Source organism: Eumetopias jubatus, unplaced genomic scaffold (assembly GCF_037043125.1).
Source record: "Eumetopias jubatus isolate StellerSeaLion01/CBP00866 unplaced genomic scaffold, mEumJub1_p1.0 scaffold_4, whole genome shotgun sequence".
Lineage (NCBI taxonomy): Eukaryota > Metazoa > Chordata > Mammalia > Carnivora > Otariidae > Eumetopias > Eumetopias jubatus.
Genome location: NW_028274810.1, coordinates 2,057,543 through 2,081,509, shown reverse-complemented (window position 1 = coordinate 2,081,509; position 23,967 = coordinate 2,057,543). Strand labels below are relative to the sequence as shown.

At 37.6% G+C, this 23,967-nt stretch overlaps 1 protein-coding gene across 2 annotated transcripts in view; it reads left to right on the top strand.

Moving 5' to 3' along the window:
• The window catches only part of SNX27 (sorting nexin 27), a 68,542-nt gene that overhangs the window by 26,167 nt on the left and 18,408 nt on the right, over positions 1-23,967 (top strand). For both annotated transcript variants that reach the window (XM_028088242.2, XM_028088243.1), the window contains exons 3-7: positions 13,391-13,583; positions 15,363-15,427; positions 17,150-17,254; positions 22,041-22,119; positions 23,734-23,897. In XM_028088242.2, the coding sequence (XP_027944043.1) occupies positions 13,391-13,583; positions 15,363-15,427; positions 17,150-17,254; positions 22,041-22,119; positions 23,734-23,897 (606 nt within the window). The remainder of the gene's footprint in view (positions 1-13,390; positions 13,584-15,362; positions 15,428-17,149; positions 17,255-22,040; positions 22,120-23,733; positions 23,898-23,967) is intronic.

The window sequence follows — 23,967 nt, the reverse complement described above, 5'->3', positions numbered from 1 at the left end:
TTCAATTAGCCAGCATGTAGTACATCATTAGTTTTTGATGATAGTGTTCAGCGATTCATTAGTTATGTATAACACCCAGTGCTCATCACCACATGTGCCCTCCTTAATACTCATCACCCGGTCACCCCATCCCCCCATACCCTCCCTTCTGTAACCCTCATTTTGGTTCCCGGAGTCCAGAGTCTCTCATGGTTTGTCTCCCTCTCTGACTTCCCCCCCCTTCAGTTTTCCCTCCCTTCCCCTGTGGACCTCACGCTATTCCTTATGTTCCACATATGAGTGAAACCACATGATAACTGTCTTTCTCTGCTTGACTTACTTCACTTAGCATAATCCCCTCCAGTGCCATCCATGTCGATGCAAATGGTGGGTATTCGTCCTTTCTGATGGCTGAGTAATATTCCATTGTACAAATGAACTACATCTTCTTTATCCATTCATCTGTTGAAGGACATCCTTTTTATTTTTAACAATGTCTTTCAAAGAACAGAAGTCTTAAATTTTGATGAAGTCCAGTTTGTTTTGTTCATTTATAGATAATTTATATTCTAAGACATCTGCCTAACCCAAGGACACAAATCTTTTGTTTTCTTGTAAAAGTTTTATAGTTTTTTTTTTTTAAGATTTTATTTGTTTATTTGACAGAGACACAGCGAGAGAGGGAACACAAGCAGGGGGAGTGCGAGAGGGAGAAGCAGGCTTCCCATGGAGCGGGGAGCCTGATGTGGGGCTCAGTCCCAGGACCCTGGGATCATGACCCGAGCTGAAGGCAGATGCTTAATGACTGAGCCACCTAGGTGCCCCAAAAGTTTTATAGTTTTAACTCTTTTTATAATAACTTTATTGAAATGTGATTCACATACCAGCAATTGTACATCTTAAGTGTATATAATTCTGTGGTTCTTAGTTTGTTCACAGAGTAGTGCAGCCATTACCACAGTCAGTTTTAGAACATTTTCATCACCTCAGAAAGCCTATACCTTTTAGCCACCATCCTCCAAACCTCCCATCTGCTCCCTACAAATCTGTCTCCACAGATCTGCCTATTCTGGACATTCCGTATAAATGAAATCATATGTGTTCTAGGGTTTATCCATGTTGTAGCATGTATCAGCCAAGTAACATTCCATTGTCTGGATATGCCACATTTAATTTATCTCTTCTTCAGTTGATGGACATTTGGGTTATTTCTACTTTTTGGCTGTTATGAATAATGCTGTTTTGAGTATGTGTGTACAATTTTTTATGTGGACATATGTTTTCATTTCTCTTAGATATTACATAAAAGTGGAATTACTGGGTCATATGGTAACTCTTATGTTTTAACCTTTTGAGGAAATGCCAAACTGTTCTCCAAAAAGTGGCCGCGTCATAATTTTCACTCTTATGTTTAGGTCTGGGATCCATTCAGAGTTGATTTTTGTATCAATACTGTATGATGTAAGGGTCAAGATTTTTTTTTTCCATATAGATATCCAGCTGTTTCAGGAACCTGTGTTGAAAAAGAATATCCTTTCCCCATTGAAATACCTTGGCTTTATTGTTAAAAATCCACTGAACATATATATGTGGTTCTATTTCTGTATTCTGTTCCATTGGTTATGTCTGAACATTTCAATATGTTATTTTGAGGTTGTCCTCTATTTAGTGCAAGGGAATAGCCTCCTGGTTTTTTGTACAGTGAGTCATTTTGGATTGTATCTTGGATATTGTGAGTGTTGCATTGTGTAGGCCCAGAGTTCTGTGATATTCCCCTGAGGAATGTTGATGTTTTGTTTTACCTGGCTGCCACCTGTGGGCAGTACTCAAGTGTCAGTTCAATTCTTTTAGACTTTTCTCTGCTAGTTTGAGTCTGTTCTGCATGTATATCATCCAGGGAAGGATCAGTGTGAGAAGTATGTGTTGTTCATTCACAGAATTAAGGCATCTTTTTCTCTGTTTCTCTTTTCTGGAATTCTCCACTCATCTGGTGGCAGCCATGGTTGCCTAGAATCTTTTCTCTCTTTCCTCCAGACAGCAGAATGTTTCTATTGGAATTTTAGTTGCCAAAGTCAGGCTACTTTGTGACTGATGCCCACTATCAGGGCAGAGCCCCCTAAAAGCAGGAACTCCTCCAACCCTGTGGGGTGCTCCATGTTTTGACTCCCCTCTGCAATCTGCCTGCATTTAAGTGTAGTATTCAGAATCCTCAGGTAATTGGTTTTTGCATTTTGTCTAGAGTTTGTAGTTGTTATCACTGGAAGGTTGGTCTGTGGGGGAATCTTCAGTTCTCTCAAATTTTTTTTTAATGTATAATGAAGCTGTTGCCTTCTTGATGAATTGGCCCCTTTAATGTTATGAAATATCTCTTTATCTTCTGTAATACTCTTTGTTCTGAAGTCTTTCTCTGATACTATCTTATAGCCACTAATAGCCACTTCACCTTTTTTTTAAAAAAGATTTATTATTCATCTGAGAGAGAAATAGTGCAATTGGGGTGGCGGGTATGGGCAGAGAGGAAGAATCCGCCCCCCCCCCCCGCCACAGCAGACTCCCAACTGAGCCTGGAGCCCAACACAGGGCTTGATCCCAGGACCCCAAGATCATGACCTTAGCCGAAATTAAGAGTCTGACGCTTAACTGACTGAGCCACTTAGGCATCCCTCACCTTTCTTTTATTGTTTTCATTGAATATCTTTTCCATCTCTTTACTTTTATCTATATAACTGTACTTAAGGTGAGTGTCTTATAAACAGCATATACTTGTGTCTTGCTTTTTTATCCAATTTGGCAACTTCAGTCTTTTATTTGGAGTGTGTAGTCTACTTACATTTCATTTAATTACTGATATAGTTAGTTTTATATCTACCATATTATTCTTTGTTAACTATATCTCATCTGTCTTTATTCCTTTTTCCTCCTTTCCTGACTTCTTTTTGATTAATGGAGTATTTCTTTAGATTTTATTTATTTTTTTTAAAGACTTTATTTATTTATTTGTCAGAGAGAGAGGCAGCGAGCACACAAGCAGGGGGAGCGGCAGGCAGAAGGAGAAGCAGACTCCCTGCTAAGCAGGGAGCACGATGCAGGACTCGGTCCCAGGACCCTGGGATCATGACCTGAGCCGAAGGCAGACGCTTAACTGACTGAGCCACCCACGCGCCCCAGGTTTTATTTTATTTTTTAAGTAATCTCACCGTGGGGCTTGAATCTACAACCCTGAGATCAAGGTCACATGCTCTACCAACTGAGCCAGCCGGTCACCCCAACGGAATTTTTCTTTTTCTTTTTCTTTGAGAGAGAGAGCATGAGTGGGGAGGGGCAGGGGAAGAGAGAATCCCAAGCATCGCAGAGCCTGATGCGGGGCTCAATTTCACGACCCTGAGATGAGGATCTGAGCCAAAATCAAGAGTCAGACGCTCAACTGACTCAGCCACCCAGGAGCCCCTGGGGTATTTTTTTAATGATCCTATTTTATCTCCACTATTGTATTATTAGATACGATTTGTTGTTTTCTTTCTTTTTTTTTTAAGATTTTTTATTTATTTATTTGACAGAGAGATAGAAGCACTAGGCAGAGAGGCAGGCAGAGGGAGGCAGAGGGAGAAGCAGGCTCCCTGCTCAGCAGGGAGCCTGATGCGGGACTCGATCCCAGGACCCTGGGATCATGACCTGAGCCGAAGGCAGCCGCTCAACTGGCTGAGCCACCCAGGCGCGCCTTGTTTTATTTCCTAGTGGTTGTTCCAGGTTTATAGTATACATCTGTGTAAGTATTACCTTTAAATAATACAATATTACTTGTCATATAATAAAAGACTTGTACAGCAGTATATATCATTTCCTTCCCTCATCCTTTGTGCTGTTGCTGTCATACATTTTACTTCTATATGTGTTATAAATTCCATGTTACTTTGTTGTTATCTTTGCTTTAAACAATTCAAGAAATTAAAAATAAGGAAGTATTTAATGACATATTTACCATTTCTGGTGTCTTTCGTTCCTTTGTGTAAATTCAGTTTCCATCTGGTATCTGTTCCTTCTGCCTGAAGAACTTCCATTAATGTTCTTATAGTGCAGATCTGCTGGCAATGAATTCTCTTAGCTTTTGTTGGTCTGAAAAAGTGTTTATTTCACCCTTATGTTTGAAAGATATTTTTACCTGGTATAAGATTCTGAGTTGATGGTTTTTTTTCTTTCAGTACTTTAAAAATGTGACTGCAGTCTACTGGCCGGCATAGTGTCTGATGAGAAGTGAGAGGCCTGCTTATTTTAGTTTTTGTTCCTCTCTATGTAATGTTTTAACCCCTTATAGTTACCTTCAAAGTTTTTAAACTTCAAAGCTAGGTCTTTCTTGGTATTTATCCTGCTTGGGGTTTTCTAAATTTTATAGATCTGTGGTTTGATATCTTATTATTTTTCAAAAATTCTCAGCCAGTGTGTTATCACATATTTCTTCAGCTATGTTTTTTCTCTTGTCCTTCTGAGATTCCAATTACATGTATGTTAGGCTGTTTGATATTGTCCTACAGCTTTTGGATGCTCTATTCTGTTTTTTTTCCCTCTTTCTTTTTTGCTTTAGATTATTTTTGTTACCCTGTTTTCAAGTTCACTGATTATTTCCTCAGCTGTGTCCAGCCTACTGTTGAGCTTGTCAGAGAAATTCTTCATCTCTGATATCATGTTTTTTATTTCTATCATTTCCCCTGAAATTCTCCATCTATTTACACATGTTGTCTACCTTTTCCATTAGATCTTTTAATGTATGAATCATAGTTATTTAAGGTCCCTGTCTGATAGTTTTGACATTTAGCTATCTCTGAGATTGCCTTATCTCTTGACATAAGTGGTTTTTCTTTGTCTTACTTTTTTGTCCTGTAATACATGATTGAGTGCCAAGCATGTGTAGAAAAGTAGAGACTGAAGTAAATAGTATTTGAACCTGAAAATATGCAAATGTCTTCCTCTTCAGGGGATTGAGTCAATCAGGCTCAATTTGGGTGTTGTTTTGGCTTTTGGTATCTTTATTGTTCCATAGGCTTCAAATCCCCCTGATAGTAGGCTGCTTTGTGCTTAGAGTGGGGGCTGGGGTCAGAGGCTGTTTTTCTGTGTTCTGCTCTCCCCTCTCTCTCAACGTTTAGCCGCCCCTGCGTTGCCTGTACCACACAAGTTCTCTCCACCTTTGCCTATCCCCCGGTGGTGGACTACTCTTGCTTTTTATTTAGGCTAGATTTGTAGTGGGGGTTCTCTGTTATCTGGTCCAGCTTCCATCTTAGACAGGGTGTACACAGACCCTGTGCCTATGTCTTGGGAGTGAGACTTTTTCAGTTTTTCTGCCCTTCCTTATCACAGCTAAACTCTGCTTTGTATCTGTGGTTAGTCTTGGAAGAGTTTCTTGTCCCTCCCTCAGCTGTAGCCGACCTCTGCCTAGTATCAGTATAGGAGCTTGGGCTTAGGATGGTTTCCTGCCTCTCACCAGGAATAAGGAGTAGAGGGTTTTTGCTTTGTTTTCCCCCAGAAGCAGTGGATCTTTGCCAGTGCCCTCTGAGATGATTTGCTGCCCATACCCCCAAGGGCTTAAGCCTTTTGCTTAATAGAAGAGAAGGGTCTAGGGGCGGTAGGTGGGGCATTGTGTCTGTCCCCCAACAATTGCCAAGCACTTCTTTCATGCCTAGGCTGCCACAGTAGCCCATTTCTAGTGTCCCGCTCTGTACCTAGTCTTTCTTGTGAGCACAAGAGGCCCATGGGGAAGACTTGCAAGGGCATGGGTAATCTCTTATATCTAGAGTGGGATTACTGTTCTTACAGCTTCCTAAATCCTAAACAGAAGCAGCCAAGGATAGCTGCTTAATGTATTTGTTTGCTACTACTTTTGTTTCTGAGTCTGTTTCTACTGACTGAGTTTTCTCCTGGTTATGGGTCAAATTTTCTTGCTTCTTCATATGTCTAGTATTTTTTGATGGGGTATTGCACCCTGTTTATTTAATGTTAGTGTGCATTAGATTTTGTTATATTCCTTTAAAGAATGATGGGTTTTTTTCTTTCTTTCTTTCTTTTTTTTTGGCTGGCATGCAGTTAAGTTACTTATAGATTACTTTGATCCTTTTTCAGGTTTGTTTTTAAGCTCTTTTAGGGAGCATAGAGTAGCTTTTACTCTAGAGCTAATTTAGCTCTACTCCAAAAGCATGGCCCTTTTGAGTTCTTTAGAATGCCATGGAGATTCAAGAGAGGTCTCTCTAGTCTGGCAGGAGGGAAGTCAGATGATTCCAGATGCTCTTTGAACTCCAGTAAAATTGTTATTTTTACAGCTCACCCTGGTAATAGTTCTTTTTTTTAAATCGAATTAAATTAAATTAAATTTTATTTTATTTTAATTAACATATAATGTATTATTTGTTTCAGGGGTACAGGTCTGTGATTCATCAGTCAGTCTTATGTAATTCACAGCGCTCACCATAGCACATAGCACATACCCTCCCCAATGTCCATCACCCAGCCACCCCATCCGTCCCACCCACCTCCACTCCAGCAACCCTCAGTTTGTGTCCTGAGATTAAGAGTCTCTTATGGTTTGTCTCCCTCTCTGGTTTTGTCTTTTCATTTTTCCCTCCCTTCTCCTATGATCCTCTGTCTTGTTTCTCAAATTCCACATATCAATGAGATCATATGATAATTGTCTTTCTCTGATTGACTTATTTCACTTAGCATAATATCCTCTAGTTCCATCCACATCATTGCAAATGGCAAGATTTAATTTTTTGATGACTGCATAATATTCCATTGTATATATATATCACATCTTCTTTATCCATTCATCTGTTGATGGACATCTAGACTCTTTCCACAGTTTGGCTATTGTGGACATTGCTGCTGTAAACATTGGGGTGCATGTGCCCCTTCAGATCACTACATTTCTATCTTTGGGGTAAATACCCAGTAGTGCAGTTGCTGGGTCATAGGGTAGCTCTATTTTTAACTTTTTGAGGAACCTCCATACTGTTTTCCAGAGTGGCTGCATACCCTGGTAATAGTTATTTCCTCAAATTGCTATTCAGCCAGAATTCAAGGGGATCCTATGCAGATTTCTAGAGCTCTGTCTCTCTTTAGCTCCCCCCTCTTGTGTACTCTGTCCTACAAATTCTAGCTGCTTTGGCCTCCCTCAACTCTAGTCTCTGTCTCCACAGCTCAGTGAAATTGCTATACTGTTTGGATGCCCTTGTCTGACCTGCAGTTCAAGTGTTACCTCTAGATAGAAAACCTAGGTTATGGTAGGGCTCATCTTGTTTGTTTCCCTTTTCTTAGGGATCACAGTTCTTAGTTGCCTGTTGAACAAGTGTCCAAAAATAGTCATTTCCTATGTTTTGCCCAGTTGCCTAGGTGTTTACTGTGGGAGGTTAATTCCAGACCATTCAGAAGTTCTCAGATTATCCTATAAAAACAGAATATTTTTATTTATAGGCCATTCAATTAAAACTTGATTTTCAATATTCTTGATTTTAAAAGGAATACCAGTGGAACCCTGCTTCATACTATTTAGAAAATTTGATTCTGAGTGGATTAAGGACTTAAATGACAAAATAAAAAAATTAAAAGCTCTTAGTGGAAAGTATGGGGAATAGGTTTTTGATTCTGGGTTTAAAGAGTTTAACACAGAAAGCATTGGTTATAAAAATATTGATAAATTGGACTCCATAAAACTGAAATTTTTAAAAATCAAGTTACATAATAAAGTGAGAAGACAAATGACACATAGGAGAAGATACAGTATACACACATGAAAAAGATTATGTCAAGAACTTATGAACTCTACAAATAAATGAGAAAAGCACAAAAACTCAGTATAACACTGGACAAAATATATGAATGTGTATTTTACAGAAGAGGACACTCACTGGCCAGTAAATATGTGAAGAGATGATCAACATCATTAGATGAAACATTAGAGAAATGTAAATTACGACCACAGTGAAAAATCTTTTCACATCCATTCCCCATTGGCAAGAAGTAAGAGGATCTTTTTATGTTTTACTGAAAGGAGTATAAATTGATGTAACCACTTTAGCTTACCATTTGGCATTATCTCGTTAGGTTGATTATTCACATACCTAATAACTTTGCAGTTCTACTCTTAGTATACCCAAGAGAATCTCTTATATATGTATAACGGGGGCATGTATACAATTTCATGGCAGTATTTGTTCATGATAGCAAAAACCCAGTAATAACCCCAGGTGCCCATCAACGGGATAACAGATAAATAAAAAGCAAAACAAATTGTTATATACGACAGAATAAACCACAAAGATATATAACATCGTGGATGAGACTAAGGGAAAAAATAAGGCATGAAAGGTCTCACTCTGAATGATAACCTTTTTATAAAACTAAAATACCTCCCCCCCTTTTTCTTATTAGTTTCAGAGGTAGAATTTAATGATTCATCAGTTGCATATAACACCCCGTGCTCTTTACATCCTTAATGCCCATGACCCATTTACCACCATCCACCTACCCACCTCCCATCCAGCAACCATCAGTTTGTTTCCTAGAGCTCAGAGTCTTACAGTTTGCCTCCCTCTCAATTTTCATCTTATCCTTTCCCCTATGTTCATCTGTTTTGTTTCTTAAATTCTGCATATGAGTGAATTCATATGGTATTTGTCTTTCTCTGACTTATTTCACTTAGCATAATACCCTCTAGTTCTATCCACATCTTTGCAAATGGCAACTTTCTTTCTTTTTGTAATATTCCATTAAAACTAAAATACCCTTTAAAAATTAAAATAAAGAAAATTTAAGGATTACTTATAAATACAGGAAAATACTATAAAAAGAAAAGCAAGGGAATGATGCACATGATTGAATATGTTAATTTTGGGGGTCAGAGGAGCAGGGAGAAGGGATGAAGGTGGCAGAGATGATGGTTAGAAATTATTGTCAGGGTCTTAGTTTATAGTTTACTTTTTACAAGGTTAAAAATAACTAATTAAATATTATATATATATAATATAATATAACTAATCAAAAATCCAAACAAAGAGCTTGCCATAATGATAGTGTGTTGTGAACCAAGGATTATGATTAATCCAGTTCTGGACACCTGAGGCCCAGATAAAGAAAGAAAAGTAACAGAGACCATTTATGATCCATCTTAGGGAAAATACACATATGCATGCATGCGTGTACACACAAGAAACCTAAGTTATTTAAGAGCATATTGTGGCCTTTATGCTTTTTCATTTCCAGGAAGGAGCCTAAAAACTTCAGCATTTGGGAAAAATCCCTGAGTAAGGATCTCATGCATTTTACCCAGAAATCAACTAAGAGTGCTGTATCTCCTTTTACTTTGTAAGCAGCTTGTGAATGGCAAATAATGTAGGTTTTTTTAAGATGGATTTTCAGCTAAAAATAAGATTAAATAGGAGGGTGGTGTTGGAAACAATTTGTTTGTCATAATGTACGTTGAAGATTCATCCAGTCAATAGCAGAAACCAGGACAGCATCTATTTGACTTTTGGAAGCTGAACTTGGGTGATTTTGCCAAAATGTCATCATTCTGTTTATCACTTTTGCATTATATAAGGAGATTCTCTTCTGTGTGTTCAGTAGCACAATTCCTGTTACTTACTAGAGATTTGAGAAAATGAGAACTTTTTAATATTCAGATGCTACATAGGATGAGATGTTACCATTTCAAAGCCTTAAGAAATCTCTAAGTGGGGATCTAAGGAACCAACAAAATGGAGATCTCTGATATCTGGGATTTCAGTTTTGCTACTGAATACAGAGCCCAGGTGTTAATAGAATTGCTTTCCCTGCAGTAGGCTGTGCTCATTGTAAGATTTTTATCTGTTACAGGATGCCTGGCTGGCTCAGTTAGTAGAGCATGAGACTTAATCTCAGGGTTGTGAGTTCAAGCCCCACATTGGGCATGGAGCCTATAAAAGAAAAAGAGAAAGAAAAGAATTTATCAGTTACCATCTTCTGACATTCATTACATAGGATTAAGTCATGAGGCTAGAGAGAGAAATGGCACAGCATGGATTTTCAGCATTTACATATTAGAAATTATTTTGAAGCTGAATTTTGAAACTTTGACCTGCAGAATCCAGAGAAACAGAAGTAGATCACTGACGGATAAGTTTTACACTTTCCTCACCCGTGTTTTTTTCTTATTGGGTTCTTACTAAGCAAAGAGGAACTCAAGAGGACTGAAACTTGTTACCCTCAATGGTGCTAGGAGCGGTGCAGAGCCACATGCCGCCTCTAAATCCACTGCGCCATGCCTGCTCCAGCCCTGGGGCCTGAGGGCACGTGCCGTCTGACTCTGCATGGGCTCTGCTCTTGAATGGGTAACAACAGAAAATGGTATTGGAACACTGGGATTCAGCAGTTTTACACAGGAAGCTTTGGGAGATGTTGTTTAATGTAGTGTGCCTGAAGGTGGGACAAAATTGAACAAACAAGATGAGTTTGGTGCTTTGGAAAGTGTGGAAGCTGCTAGTGAACTCTGTTCTCTATTAGGAGAAGTAACTGAAATTAATGAAACTCTTGCAGAAAATCCAGGACTTGTGTACAAATCCTTTTATGAAGATGGTTGGCTGATCAAGATAATACTCAGTAATCCTTCAGAATTGGATGAATTAATGAGTGAAGAAGCATATGAGAAATACATAAAATCTATTGAGGAGTGAAAATGGAACCCCTAAATAAGCTAGTATGAAATGGAAGGAAGAAAGGAAGGAAGGAAAAGAAAGGAAAGAAGAAGGAGAAAAAGAAAGAACTTGTTATCTCAAACAACTGGCTTTGCAGTTTGAACATTCCAACTTGAAGTCTTGTAGGATATGGTCAGTTGGAGAAGAAAGTGACCAGTGATCGTTAAATTCAGTGTACTATTGCAAGCTAGACTAACTTCATCTAATTCCATTTATGAGCCAGCCAGTCTTAGTGTTTAAATTAAGGTAGAACGCAGAAGCACTGCCCGCCTGCGTATATCTTTAGTTCCTATTGATTATGTTCCTCTTTAAGACCAGAGAATATATTTTTTGATAGACATTCTCATTTGTAATGAGACTATGGGCATTTCTTTTTTTTTTTTAAGATTTTTAAAATTTATTTATTTATTAGAGAGCGCACAAGTAGGGTAAGTGGCAGGCAGAGGGAGAAGCAGGCTCCCCGCTGAGCAAGGAGCCCGATGCGGGACTCCATCCCAGGACCCTGGGATCATGACCTGAGCTGAAGGCAGACGCTTAACCAACTGAGCCACCCAGGCATCCTGAGACTATGGGAATTTCTCATGGACCATCGACATTCTTGAGTTTTAGGCAGAAGACCTCAGCATGCACTAAGTGAATCAGTCTTTTTTTTAGGCAAATGAGTGTGTCCAAACCAGGGAAATATGAATACTAATAGATACTGGTTAATTTTAAGGACCATTGAAGAATAAAACAATCTGTTGGCGATCTTTTTGTATGTTTCTCATTTGCTAAGCACAGTTCATTTAAAAATGGTTTGGCTCTTGGGGAAGCCATTCCTACTTGCATTAAAGTATTACAGAACTGTCGGGCATCTGGATTATTTATATTTCTGTTGCCTTGATGCCACATTTAAATTGGGAGTGGTGGGGAGTTAGATGAGAGGCTTTGATGTTACTCTTCTCACTTTATAAAGAAACTGAAAGTTGAATCAACTTTTCAGTTTTCTTGTTGAAATTATCACAAAGGCCTCTCAGGCTGTAGCATTCTTTTTACCTTAGGAGATGTTTTACTGGACTTGAGATCACTCAAGTGAAGAAATGCAGTCATAGTCTTCAAGTGCATTACCAAAGACCTACTCTACTCTTCCTTGGAAAAAGATATTGGGGAATATCTTTGAACCAGCAGTGTCACTAACTAGTTTTACCTCCCTCCCTTCCTTCCTAGTATGAGGAACTCAGGCTGACATATATCACCCATAGTGTTACGGACTTGCTTTTTTTTAAGCAAAGGAATGGTGATGTTATTGAGAAGTTTGGATAGTTTAGTTTGAAAAGGAAGTATACAAGACCAGATTGAGTGAATAAGACTTTCTTAAGACTGCCTGCCCTCAAGAGAACTGTGGTCTTGTCTAAGGGGAATGTTGTTCTTTGTTTTAGGCATTTGTACTTTAAGAGGCAGTGATGGGAATACTTGATAATATATGTGATTCATTACAACTTTGAGTGATAATCACAGGAAGAAAGCTCATTGATCAGGATCATACACATCCTTGGAGACTGTTTCATAGTGATTAGAGGCCTTGCTTTTAATTGGGGGAGGAATCATAGGCGGAGAGTTATGGGAGAGGAGTCTTGAATGAATAAATTATTTTTGTATTTAATTCATACTTCCTAAATCACAGAAGCATGAGATAGATACTTCTTGAGCTTTGAAGGAAAGGCTTTGGCTTTTACATTCTCAGTGATTAACTCTTGATTCCATGAGTATATGATCTGTGTTGTACACATTTAAAATTTGGAATGATTTTTGCAAAACCAGTAAATGTGATTTGGGGCCAGTTTTTCCATCTCTGCCTCATTTGTTATGTTCTGAGAATACAAAGTAACTTGGATTATTAGATGTTTTTGGATTGCATGTTCTATTACTTTCCTTTATGAGGGTACATATTCAGGAATTTCACATGTATTCATTTATTTCTTCATCAAATATTTACTGAGTGCCTGCTATGTTCCACACCCTGTTCTAGAAGCTTGGCATGTATCTGTGATTGATAGACAAAAATCTCTAACCATTTCTTCATGAGGATTATTAACTCTCTGTAATTACAAAGTGGTCCTTAGGATACATTTATTCTTCAACTTTTTGTTAACCCTGTTTTAATGATGGAAGGAAGAACAAAACTAAAGATATCTGACTTCAGGAGAGGAGTTTTTGCAACAAAAACATTTTGCTAACAAAATGCTATTACATCAATTTTAAAACTTCCTTTGAAGTTTGGGCCACATGCAAATATCAGTCACATTGCTTTCTAGTCAACCCTCACTTTATACATCTCCAAATTTTCTTGCTTGTTCATTCACTAGATTTACCACATTGGTTTTGAATGACTTAACTTTCTGAAAATAAAATCCACTCTTAAAAGCTGATAATTGCCTTTGAAGATATTTAAAACAATGTGTTGGAGGTAATTTTAATAGCAAAAATAAGATCATGGGGCCACTTGAGTAGCACTCTGTTGTACGTATCATTTCTGGTGTGTTTATTAAAAGTAAGCCTTATTTTACAGTGACTGTGAACACATTCTCTGTTAAGTACATAGCAGAATATACCTCACAGCATCTGTCTGAGCTTGACTTTAGATGATTCTGTGATTTAATTTGTAGTAAGTAGGCTTTTTTTTTTTTTTTTTTTTTTTTTTTGTTCTTTCCCCTCACCAGGTCTACAATGTTTATATGGCAGGGAGGCAGCTGTGTTCTAAGCGGTACCGGGAGTTTGCCATCCTACACCAGAACCTGAAGAGAGAGTTTGCCAACTTTACATTTCCCCGACTTCCTGGGAAGTGGCCATTCTCTTTATCAGAACAGCAATTAGATGCCCGACGTCGGGGGTTGGAAGAATATCTAGAAAAAGGTAAGCTGGCCTATTAAACTCTACTATCTTAAGTAGACATGGAGTCTAGGTATGTGTTGCAACTCTTAAACTCCATAGCTAAGTTTCCTGAAACTAGTGAAAGTAAATCATATTTCTCTGACCATTGATGTTGAATGATCTGAGCTTTGAAGCCGAGGCTGAAATGTCCAGTTCAAGGATTATTTGTCTATTTCATTGACTTGCTGAGCACTTAACAACAATAGAAAAATACGTAATTAGTTTTTGGTGCATTAGGGACCTTTATTTGTAGGGTTATATTATTTGCCGGCAAACACAAACAGACTCATCAATATGCTGAGTTGACTTAGGAACTAAGTGGGCAGTACTTAAAACATTTTTATTAAAATGATTCTCAGTTCACTGGCATATCCTACTTGAAAACTCCTTTTTCCTCTTACAGGTGCCAAGTTGTAGGTATTCTAGGTCCTATTGATCTAAGCAGGTTATAGGTTGAAGTATTGAAATCTACTTGTTATCTCAGGACTTCCAGATAGTATATCAGAAGTGGGATGTGGATGCTAAAACTTTTGCTTATCTGGAAAGGCAAGAAGAAATGACCCAGATCTCTGGAATAAGATAGTTCATTTTGTGGCTCAGAGAAGAGATCTTGCTTCATTTTACATTATGGAGTTATATAATTTGCCAGCTGTGCAACAGGCCTTTTTTAAAATACTAATTTAATAGAATAATGGTCTTATGTGATATTTATTAATTCTGTGTCCTTGTGTCCTTGTATAAGAACTAATTGACCTAGTTGAATTTTTTTTAAACTGTAGTAGAGAGCCTTATCCCTGAAGAAATAACTATTTCCCCTGTAGAAGTTAGTGAGATTTCCTCATCTGTTTTTAGCTTTTTTTCCTAACATGGAATGGCCTCTAAACACAGCCCTTGGGAAATGAAAAAGGGTATAAATTTTTTTTAATAAAATGAAGTAAAATTGTCAGTATAACTTAACATCCTCATGAGAGTGTCAGGAAATTAACTTTGTTATATTTAGACAATTAGCTTCTTACCTGCTTTCCTTCCTTCCTTCCTTTTTTTTCTTTTCCTTTTTTTTTTGGTTGTTTTGAAGCTAAAGTTAGGGAGGTGAGAAGATGTGCTGAGCTTACTACTTAATTACCTACCCATTTTTTCCAAAGTGGTTTTAACTACTTATGCTTCTCTGACTGGCCTGGTTCCTAAGCCAAGTGGACATTTTTCCTTTTGTATTTCAGTTTTGTATTTGCTTTATTCCTAATTGACTTTATCCTTGCTGGGTTTTCTGACTTGTTCTTAGAAGTTCACATGAGATTGCAAAGTTAAATTTACTGAACTTTCTCTTTTTTTGGGTGACTTCCTTTGGCTATGTTTAATATTTTTAGCAAGCTACATCTTTGAGCATCCTATTATTCCTCTGTTCTTGTCCATTTTTTTTTAAGATTTATTTATTTATTTGACACAGAGAGAGATACAGCAAGAGAGGGAACACAAGCAGGGGGAGTGGGAGAGGGAGAAGCAGGCTTACTGCGGAACAAGGAGCCTGACGCGGGGCTCGATCCCAGGACCCTGGCAGATGCTTAACAACTGAGCCACCCAGGCGCCCCTCTAGTTCATATTTATATGAATGTTTATTGTGCCTTAACATGTCATATGTCAGGAATGGCATCCCACCTCTGCATTGCCTGCTACTGATGATTTACACTTAAACTTTGATATGTTCTTGACTTTAAAGTCTTGATTTTAGGGCCTCATGCCAGATTCTATTTTTGTTTTCTACAGTATGCTCAATACGAGTCATTGGTGAGAGTGACATCATGCAGGAATTCCTATCAGAATCAGATGAGGTAGGTGAATACTCCCTTCAGTGACTCTTTACCCCTTGGCTCCTTGTGGGGGAAAATAAAGATATTGATTATAGATTAAATTGCCATAAATTCCCCAAATGACTATTTTTTCAACTTCCGTTTCTTCTGTACCCTGCTTATCTTTCAAGACCTAGTACTAGGTTCATCTTCTCTTTGACGCTTTCCCTGATACTCACGTCATTGGTTTTTCATTCCACCAAGAACTTTTGCAGTCAGGACCACCCGATCATCACCTTGTTGCTCTCTCATTCTCTAATTTTTTTATACATATAATCAAATTATCACTTTATATTTTTAGTTCACTAGACTGTGAACTACCTGTAGGTAAGAGCTAAGTCTTTTTTTTTTTTCAGTCTTATTGAGGTAGAATTGACAAATAAGAATCATCTGTATTTGAAGTGTACTACTTTATGTTTTGATATATGTATACATTGTGAAATATCACCACAGTCAAGCTAGCGAACATATCCATTACCTCATAGTTACCGTTTTCTTTCTTCTTTCTTTCTTTCCTTTATGTGTGTGTGTGTGTGTGTGTGTGTGTGTGTGTGTGTGGTGAGAACACTTAAGATCTACCCTCCTAGCAAAATTCCAATATACAATATAGTATTGTTAACTCTGGTCACCATGCTGTTATACATTAGAACTCAAGAACAAGAACTTGGTCATCTTTATGTATTCCCAGTGCCTTACCATAGTGTCCAGCATATTGTAGGTGCATAATAAATATTAATGGAGTAGAAGAATGAATACATAATGCTGCTATATTAAATAGTGTGTTATCTACTAAGTATTTTATATGTATATGTCTTATTTTCCCAACTAGATTATAAGTTTCTTGCAGACAAGGGCTTATAATGAAGTAATGCTTAGGATGGTTTTAGATGATGAATATTTTTTAAGTGGTAAATGAAAATCGACTTGCTCTTAAATAGTTGTTTCTCTCTAATAAAACTTAGAGAGTCAAAAATCTGTTAGAAGAGGGGCACATGGGCAGTTGGTTAAGCATCCAACTCTTGATCTCAGCTCAAGTCTTGATCTCAGGGTCATGAGTTCAAGCCCTGAGTTGGGCTCCACACTGGGGATGGGGCCTACTTAAAAAAAAAAAATCTGTTAGAGGAATGTATTAATCCTCAAAACCAATAAGAAAGAAGGATCTTTTGAATTAAGGGATAAGAATTGTTTACTCTTCTCTAGAAGAAAATTGAATATTATACTAAGATTCCTGCATTTCATCCTTTTTTCCTGTCAAAGGTAAATGATTACTTCAGGCTTTAGAAAGGAACAGGATACTACTTGAGCCAATCTAGTGTGCCTCACAATTTAAACCCAGAGAATGTTTGTCAAAACTATTGCTTTCAGTTGTTTTCTTTTCTCATTTGTGAGTTCTGAATGTTTGGAAGTAAGCCAAAAATCTCATCTGTGTTTGACCTAAACTGCTTCACACGTGTTCTGTTTTGAAATGTGAACACATTGGCTTTAACCTGTTTCTTTTCTCCCTGTTCATCTTAAAGGTTAACTGCTGCAGCCTGAAGTCAGCTTTCTGACTTGTAAAATGTATTGACTTTAAGGTTTCTTTTTACCCCTTTTCATTGGAACTTGCTTTCTGTCACATGTTTAGGTTGTTGTTTAGCTAGCATGTTACAAGGAGAATAAGGATATGCTGGGTGATAAATTCTGTCTCTGTATCTTTTCCCCCAGAACTACAATGGTGTCTCCGACGTAGAGCTCAGAGTAGCACTACCAGATGGAACAACAGTTACGGTCAGGGTTAAAAAGAACAGTACTACAGACCAAGTATATCAGGTAAATTAAACTTGAACAGGTAGACTCAACATTGGTTGGTATAAAGCTAAGGAAAGATGGATTAAATGAGTTAATACATATAAAGTGCTTGGACTTATCTGGCATATAATAACTTTATTAAATGTTAGCTACTCTTGTTGATGTTATTATTAATGTGAAAGTACTTTGCCCTCCTTGAAAGAAAGGTACAGTATATATCCTGGGTCATAGTAGGTATGATTAGCCCCCCTCCTTTTTAATTGTAAAAAACTTAACATACATGAAAACAGAACAGTACAGTGAACCTCCATTTTTCCATCACCCATATTTAATAATCATCAAGATTTTGCCACATTTGTATTATATATCCTTTTTTCCTTTTCCTTTGTTTAAATTTTTTTTTTAAAGATTTTATTTATTTGGGACAGAGAGAGAGAACACGAGCAGGGGGAGAGGGGCAGACAGAGAGGAAGGGCAAGAAGCAGACTCCCCACTGAGCAGGGAGCCTCATGCAGGGCTCGATTCCAGGACCCTGGGATCATGACCTGAGCCGAAGGCAGTCGCTTTACAGACTGAACCACCCAAGCGCCCCTTCGTTTAAATATTTTAAAGCAAATTCCATTTTATTGGACCTGTGTATATTTCAGTATAAATCTCTAAAAAAATAAGGACATTCTTCTTATATAAATACAAAGCCATTATCAGACCTAAAAAATTAACAGTATTTCCTTGGCATTAACTAATAACAAATCCATAGTCAAATTTTCCCAGCTGTCTGAAAATGATTTTTTATAGTTGGTTTGGTAAAATCTGGATCTAAACAAGGTTTGGTTTTTATGTTTATTTTAATATAAAGCAGTCTCCCTTCCCTTCCCCAACTTTTTATTTTCATGTATTGGTTTGTTGTAGAAATTGGGTCTGTGTTGTGCAGTGTCCCACATTCTGAATTTATCTGTTTGTTTCTTTTATCTGTGTCATTTAATATGTCTATCTTCTCCTTACATTTGGAGTAAGTTGAAGTTTGTTCGAGAGGCTCGATTAGGTTCAGGTTCAGCTTTTTTTTAATAAGAATACTTCATAATTGGTGATATATATATATATATATATATATATATATATATCTCCTATTGCTTTTCAACAGAGTTACACAATATTTGATTATCCCACTTTTAGTGATACTAAGATTAATCAGTGGGTTTAGGTGGTGATAACCTGGGCTCTCTATTGTAAAATTTCCCATTGGTCTGTAATCAGATAAGTGTATTATCGATGATTGCTGCCTTAACCAGTGATTTCATTAAGGGTTGCAAAGTACTGGTTTTCTAATCTGTCATTTCTTTGTATTTGTTAGGTAGAATTCTTCTGTAAAGAACTTTGCCTTATTAACTAGGGTTATGTAGTTACCCTAAAATACACTTTGTAGGAAAGGGAGGATAAATACTGAATTTTTTAATTGCCAATTGTCAGAGTAAAGAATTGGTGTCCCAAAAAAAAGAATTGGTGTCCTAGTTGATCCCAGTGATGTCCAATGAGATAATTATTTTATTTTATTTTAGTATCGTGGGTTTTTAGGTATTTAATATGATTTAATCGTATATTATCTTTGATGCTCAGATTGTTCCATTTTTGGCCAGTGGAAGCTCCTTCATGTCTGCTTCTGTATTCTTTTGATGCAACTTATTTGTTTGTAATAGCATTCTTGCTTTTTGGTACAACAAGGTGTTCTGGCCTCACCTTTGTATATTTCTCATCCTAGATCTAGAATCAGCCACTTTCCTCAGGAGTCCTGGTTTCTTTCAGTAAGAAATTATATGTATATATTTTTAAATTTAATTTAAATTCAGTTAATTAATATGTAGTGTATTATTAGTTTCAGAGGTAGTGTTCAGTGTATATAACACCCAGTGTATATAATACCCAGTGTTCATTACATCACGTGCCCTCCTTAATTCCCATCACCCAGTTACCACATCAGCCCACCAACCTCCCTTCCAGCAACCCTCAGTTTGTTTCCTTAGTTAAGAGTCTCTTATGGTTTGTCTCCCTCTCTGATTTCATCTTATTTTATTTTTCCCTCCCTTCCCCATCCTCTGTTTTATTTCTTAAATTCCACATATAAGTGAAATCATAGGATAATTGTCTTTCTCTGACTGACTTATTTTGCTTAGCATAATAATTCCATCCACATCGTTGCAAATGGTAAGATTTCATTCTGTTTGATGGCTGAGTAATATTCCATTGTATATATATACCACATCTTTTTTATCCATTTATCTGTTGATGGACATCTGGTCTCTTTCCATAGTTTGGCTATTGTGGACATTGCTGCTATAAACATTGGGGTGCATGTGCCCCTTCGGATCACTACATTTGTATCTTTTGGGTAAATACCTAGTAGTGCTCTATTTTTAACTTTTTGAGGAACCTCCATACTGTTTTCCAGAGTGGCTGCACTAGCTTGCATTCCCACCAACAGTGTCGGAGGGTTTCCCTTTCTCCACATCCTTGCCAACATCTGTTGTTTCCTGACTTGTTAATTTTAGCCATTCTGACTGGTGTGAGGTGGTATCTCATTGTGGTTTCAATTTGTATTTCCCTGATGCCTTGTGATGTTGGGCGTTTTTTTCATGTGTCTGTTGGTCTTCTTTGTCTATGTCTATGTCTTCTTTGGAGAAATGTCTGTTCATGTCTTCTGCCCATTTCTTGACTGGATTATTTGTTTTTTTGGCTTGAGCTTGATAAGTTCTTTATAGATTTTGGATACTAGTCCTTTATCTGATATTTGCAAATGTCTTCTCCCATTCTTTAGGTTGTCTTCTGGGTTTGTCATCTGTTTCCTTTGCTATGCAAAAACTTTCTATCTTGATGAGGTCCCAATAGTTCATTTTGGTTGTTTTTTTTTTTAAGATTTTATTTATTTGACAGAGAGAGACACAGAGAGAGAGGGAACACAAGCAGGAGGAATGGGAGAGGGAGAAGCAGGTTTCCTGCCGGATCCCAGGACCCTGGGATCATGACCTGAGCTGAAGGCAGACGCTTAACGACTGAGCCACCCAGGCACCCTAGGCCTTTTTGTTTATCTTTAATCCTGCTTTGATCAAGACTTTCAGGGAGACAGGTTTCTGGATATTAATATTTATTTTTCCTTTGTAGCAAAGAAACAAATCTGTTCCCCATACATTTACTCATGTACTATATACCATGGCAAAGGGTATATGCAGAATTTGAGGTACTGCTGAAATTACAAAATGGTGCAGTGATTGCAAGGAAAATGTTAATTTTACAAGTTGCCGATGTTTTGTATTTTTTTTCCCTGAGTATTTCTCTAGCGAGGCCAATTACTTATTTATTTTTTTGTAGCTATAAGCCATTTTCCAAACCTTTTTTTTTTTTAATTAAAGATTTTATTTATTTATTTGACAGAGAGAGAGACAGTGAGAGAGGGAACACAAGCAGGGGGAGTGGGAGAGGGAGAAGCAGGCCTCCCGCTGAGCAGGGAGCCCGATGCAGGGCTCGATCCCAGGACCCTGGAATCATGACCTGAGCCGCAGGCAGACGCTTAACGACTGAGCCACCCAGGCGCCCCAGCCATTTTCCAAACCTTGAAAGCATTTCAGTTTCTGTTCAGTACAGTGTAGAATGGTGACTTAGAACATTTATAATCTCCAATTTCTTTCTCACATCAGGGATGAACTTAGGTTTGTTTGATATGTGAATAGATCTGGGAAGAAGGATATAATTATATTTGGTTTACTGAGATACTAGTATTTAACAATTTTATCTTGTTCAATTAATACCTTATTTATATTGGGATTGATCTGGAAAAAGAATTGTACTATTTTGTGTTTTTTGAGTTTTGTTGTCTTCTGTTTGTAATTTCAGTTTTCGTTTATTTGCACGTGGAGTCTTTCAATTGTTTGTTGTCATATGAGCTCCTAGAAAGAAGGACTAATACTTGTTTTTGTTTTGTTTTTTAAAGATTTTATTTATTTGTCAGAGGAGAGAGAGCCCAGGCAGGGGGAGCGGCAGGTAGAGGGAGAAGCAGGCTCCCTGCTGAGCAAGGAGCCTGATGTGGGACTCAATCCCATGACCCTGGGATCATGACCTGAGCTAAAGGCAGACGCCTAACTCACTGAGCCACCCAGGCATCCCCTAATACTTGTTTAATATTCCTCTGTTGTCCCAACATTTTACTGTTTTCATATAGATACTCATGGTGATAATTCTTAGGAAATGGAGGTCTCCAGGCTGAGGCATGGATTGTCCAAAAAATAAATAAGAATAATTTTGAAGCATGAACAAAATTGACAACTATTTTAAGCTCAAGAACCAAAGATACAGATTTTGTATGTTAACAGCCTGTATTAAATGTAGGTTAAATGTGTGAGAGTGGATATTTAAGAATTTATTTTCTTCTTAAGATCTGTTCTTATCAAGCACATGACTTATAAGTGGTGTTAAAAAAGACCTTCTTCGTGGGATGAAGTCATATTTCAGAGAGAAAAGATGATATTTAAGGAGAGATTATTACCAGCTTGAATTGGCGGGGGAAATCATTTTAGAGATCATAACTGTTTGGGTCAAATACAGGTATATTTTTCCCCTTTTATTTCATACATATGTGTGCATGAGTGCATGTACACATACATATAAAGAAGAATAGCTTTAGATGATGAATTTAGTTTATGTGAAACCAAGATAGCGAAACGCCTCCCTTTCCCCCCTTGCACATGCACACACCTGTCTTTTCCCAAAGTATTGTTTGATTTAGTTACCCTAAAATGAATCTATCCTGTTTATACTATAGGCTATTGCAGCAAAGGTTGGCATGGACAGTACGACGGTGAATTACTTTGCCTTATTTGAAGTGATCAATCATTCCTTTGGTAAGTGCCAGTCAGCTAATTTAAGTTTTGTTTGAGGGTATTTTATTCTAATTCTAATACTATCAGACTGAAGCTCCCAGAAGCTGTCATACTGAAACTGTTTGCCTGGAGAATAAGAGCTTGAAGAAGGGGAAATCCCACTCACTAGGACTGTGTCCCACAAGCAGACTAGGCAGATCCTATTAAGCCCAAGTCAAAAGGGTGTCTGATCACTGTCGATCCTTTTTCCTCTTTTGTAAGTATAACTTACTTATACCTAGCACTGATACTTCATGACGTTTTTTAAAATCAGAGTTTCAAAATTAATATATTCCAATGAAATAGCCAAAAAGAAGGATATTCCATTTAGCCACAACTTGTTTTAGTGTACTTTTATGCTTTTTGTAGATAATTAAGAATAGCTTTTTATTTTCAGGAGTTAGAAAAGAGATACATTGCTTAAAAACCTTTGCTTTAATGCATGTATTTAATTTTCCATATTCTCTTTCTAGGAAATTTTATTGCATGGTGACAGGAAGTTTCTCATATGTTATTTTATAAAAGCTCGGGATGCTGGTCACATTGGTTGCATTGAGTTCACAAAGGGGAGGAAGTCTGAGTGCTTGCTGTTAATGACAGATTTCCTATAGTTTATGGGTCTTTTCTACATCATATATATATGGGGCTAAGGCCAGAAATGACAGATATTGATTGATCCCACCTTCCTCATCCAGAAAGAGGGGGAGAGTTTCGTAGGTTTGGGTCACCTTGCCATCCCTGGTCAAGGTGTAACAAAGTTGATTCCCCCTGAAGCAGCCATCTCCTTATTACTTTTCATCTTCCCAACTCCCTATGGTCTAACTAGCAGATATAAATGTTACAGAGGATTGCTAGGGAACCACAGCACTTGGATTCTAATCTTACCCCTTTTTTCTAAGCTTTAGTTAACAAATAAAGTGGGAAATATTAAATCTGTCTTTTTGCAGTGTTACAAAGTCAAGTAAACATCAAGAGAAGAAAACTCTGAGCCTTTCCAAAGAAAAGTAACATGGAAATTAAACACAATAGTGTTTTATCCTGCTGTGCCTTGTTAGGAAGAGGAAGAAACATTACTGAGAAGATACTTTTCACTTTGATGAATGTCTTAGAGTTGGGGGTGGGGAGTGGGGAGAGTCTTTCAGCTCTTAACAATAGAAGCAGTTCATTGAGAATTGCCACATGAGAGACTGAATGCACCATGGCTGGGTGGGTAAGAGGAGAGGCTTGCTTTAACGATGTTCAGTGGACATTGCTGTAATTTACCAGATAACGGATAAGATATTTTAATTGACTTTGGAATAGATGCTGTCTGCACAGTCAAATGTTAGTTCAAGGGCGCGTCATTACAAGTGATAGATTTCCATCAGTTTGAGGCTCGATTGGCCATAGTCATAGTTAGAAGGGATAGATTTGGCTAGAGAAATGGTTATTTTGTGGTCCCATAGCAGAGCTACTTGATGGTTCTAAGCCAATGTTCTGGTTAAGGAAAGCCTGCCATTCTTAATGTCTTACACAGTTTGTGCTGAGGAAATTCCTTACATATCTTTTCACTTTAGCTTTCTTTCTTTCTTTCTTTCTTTTTTGCCTTCTCTTCAGTACGTAAGCTGGCACCTAATGAATTTCCTCATAAACTCTACGTCCAGAATTACACATCAGCTGTGCCAGGCACCTGCCTAACCATTCGAAAGTGGCTTTTTACCACCGAAGAAGAAATCCTCTTAAATGACAATGACCTTGCTGTTACCTACTTTTTTCATCAGGTAGGTGAATTGATCTTCCTGGAAAGGCCTGATTTCTTTTTCTGCTTATATGTAGTATGTAATTTGCCAA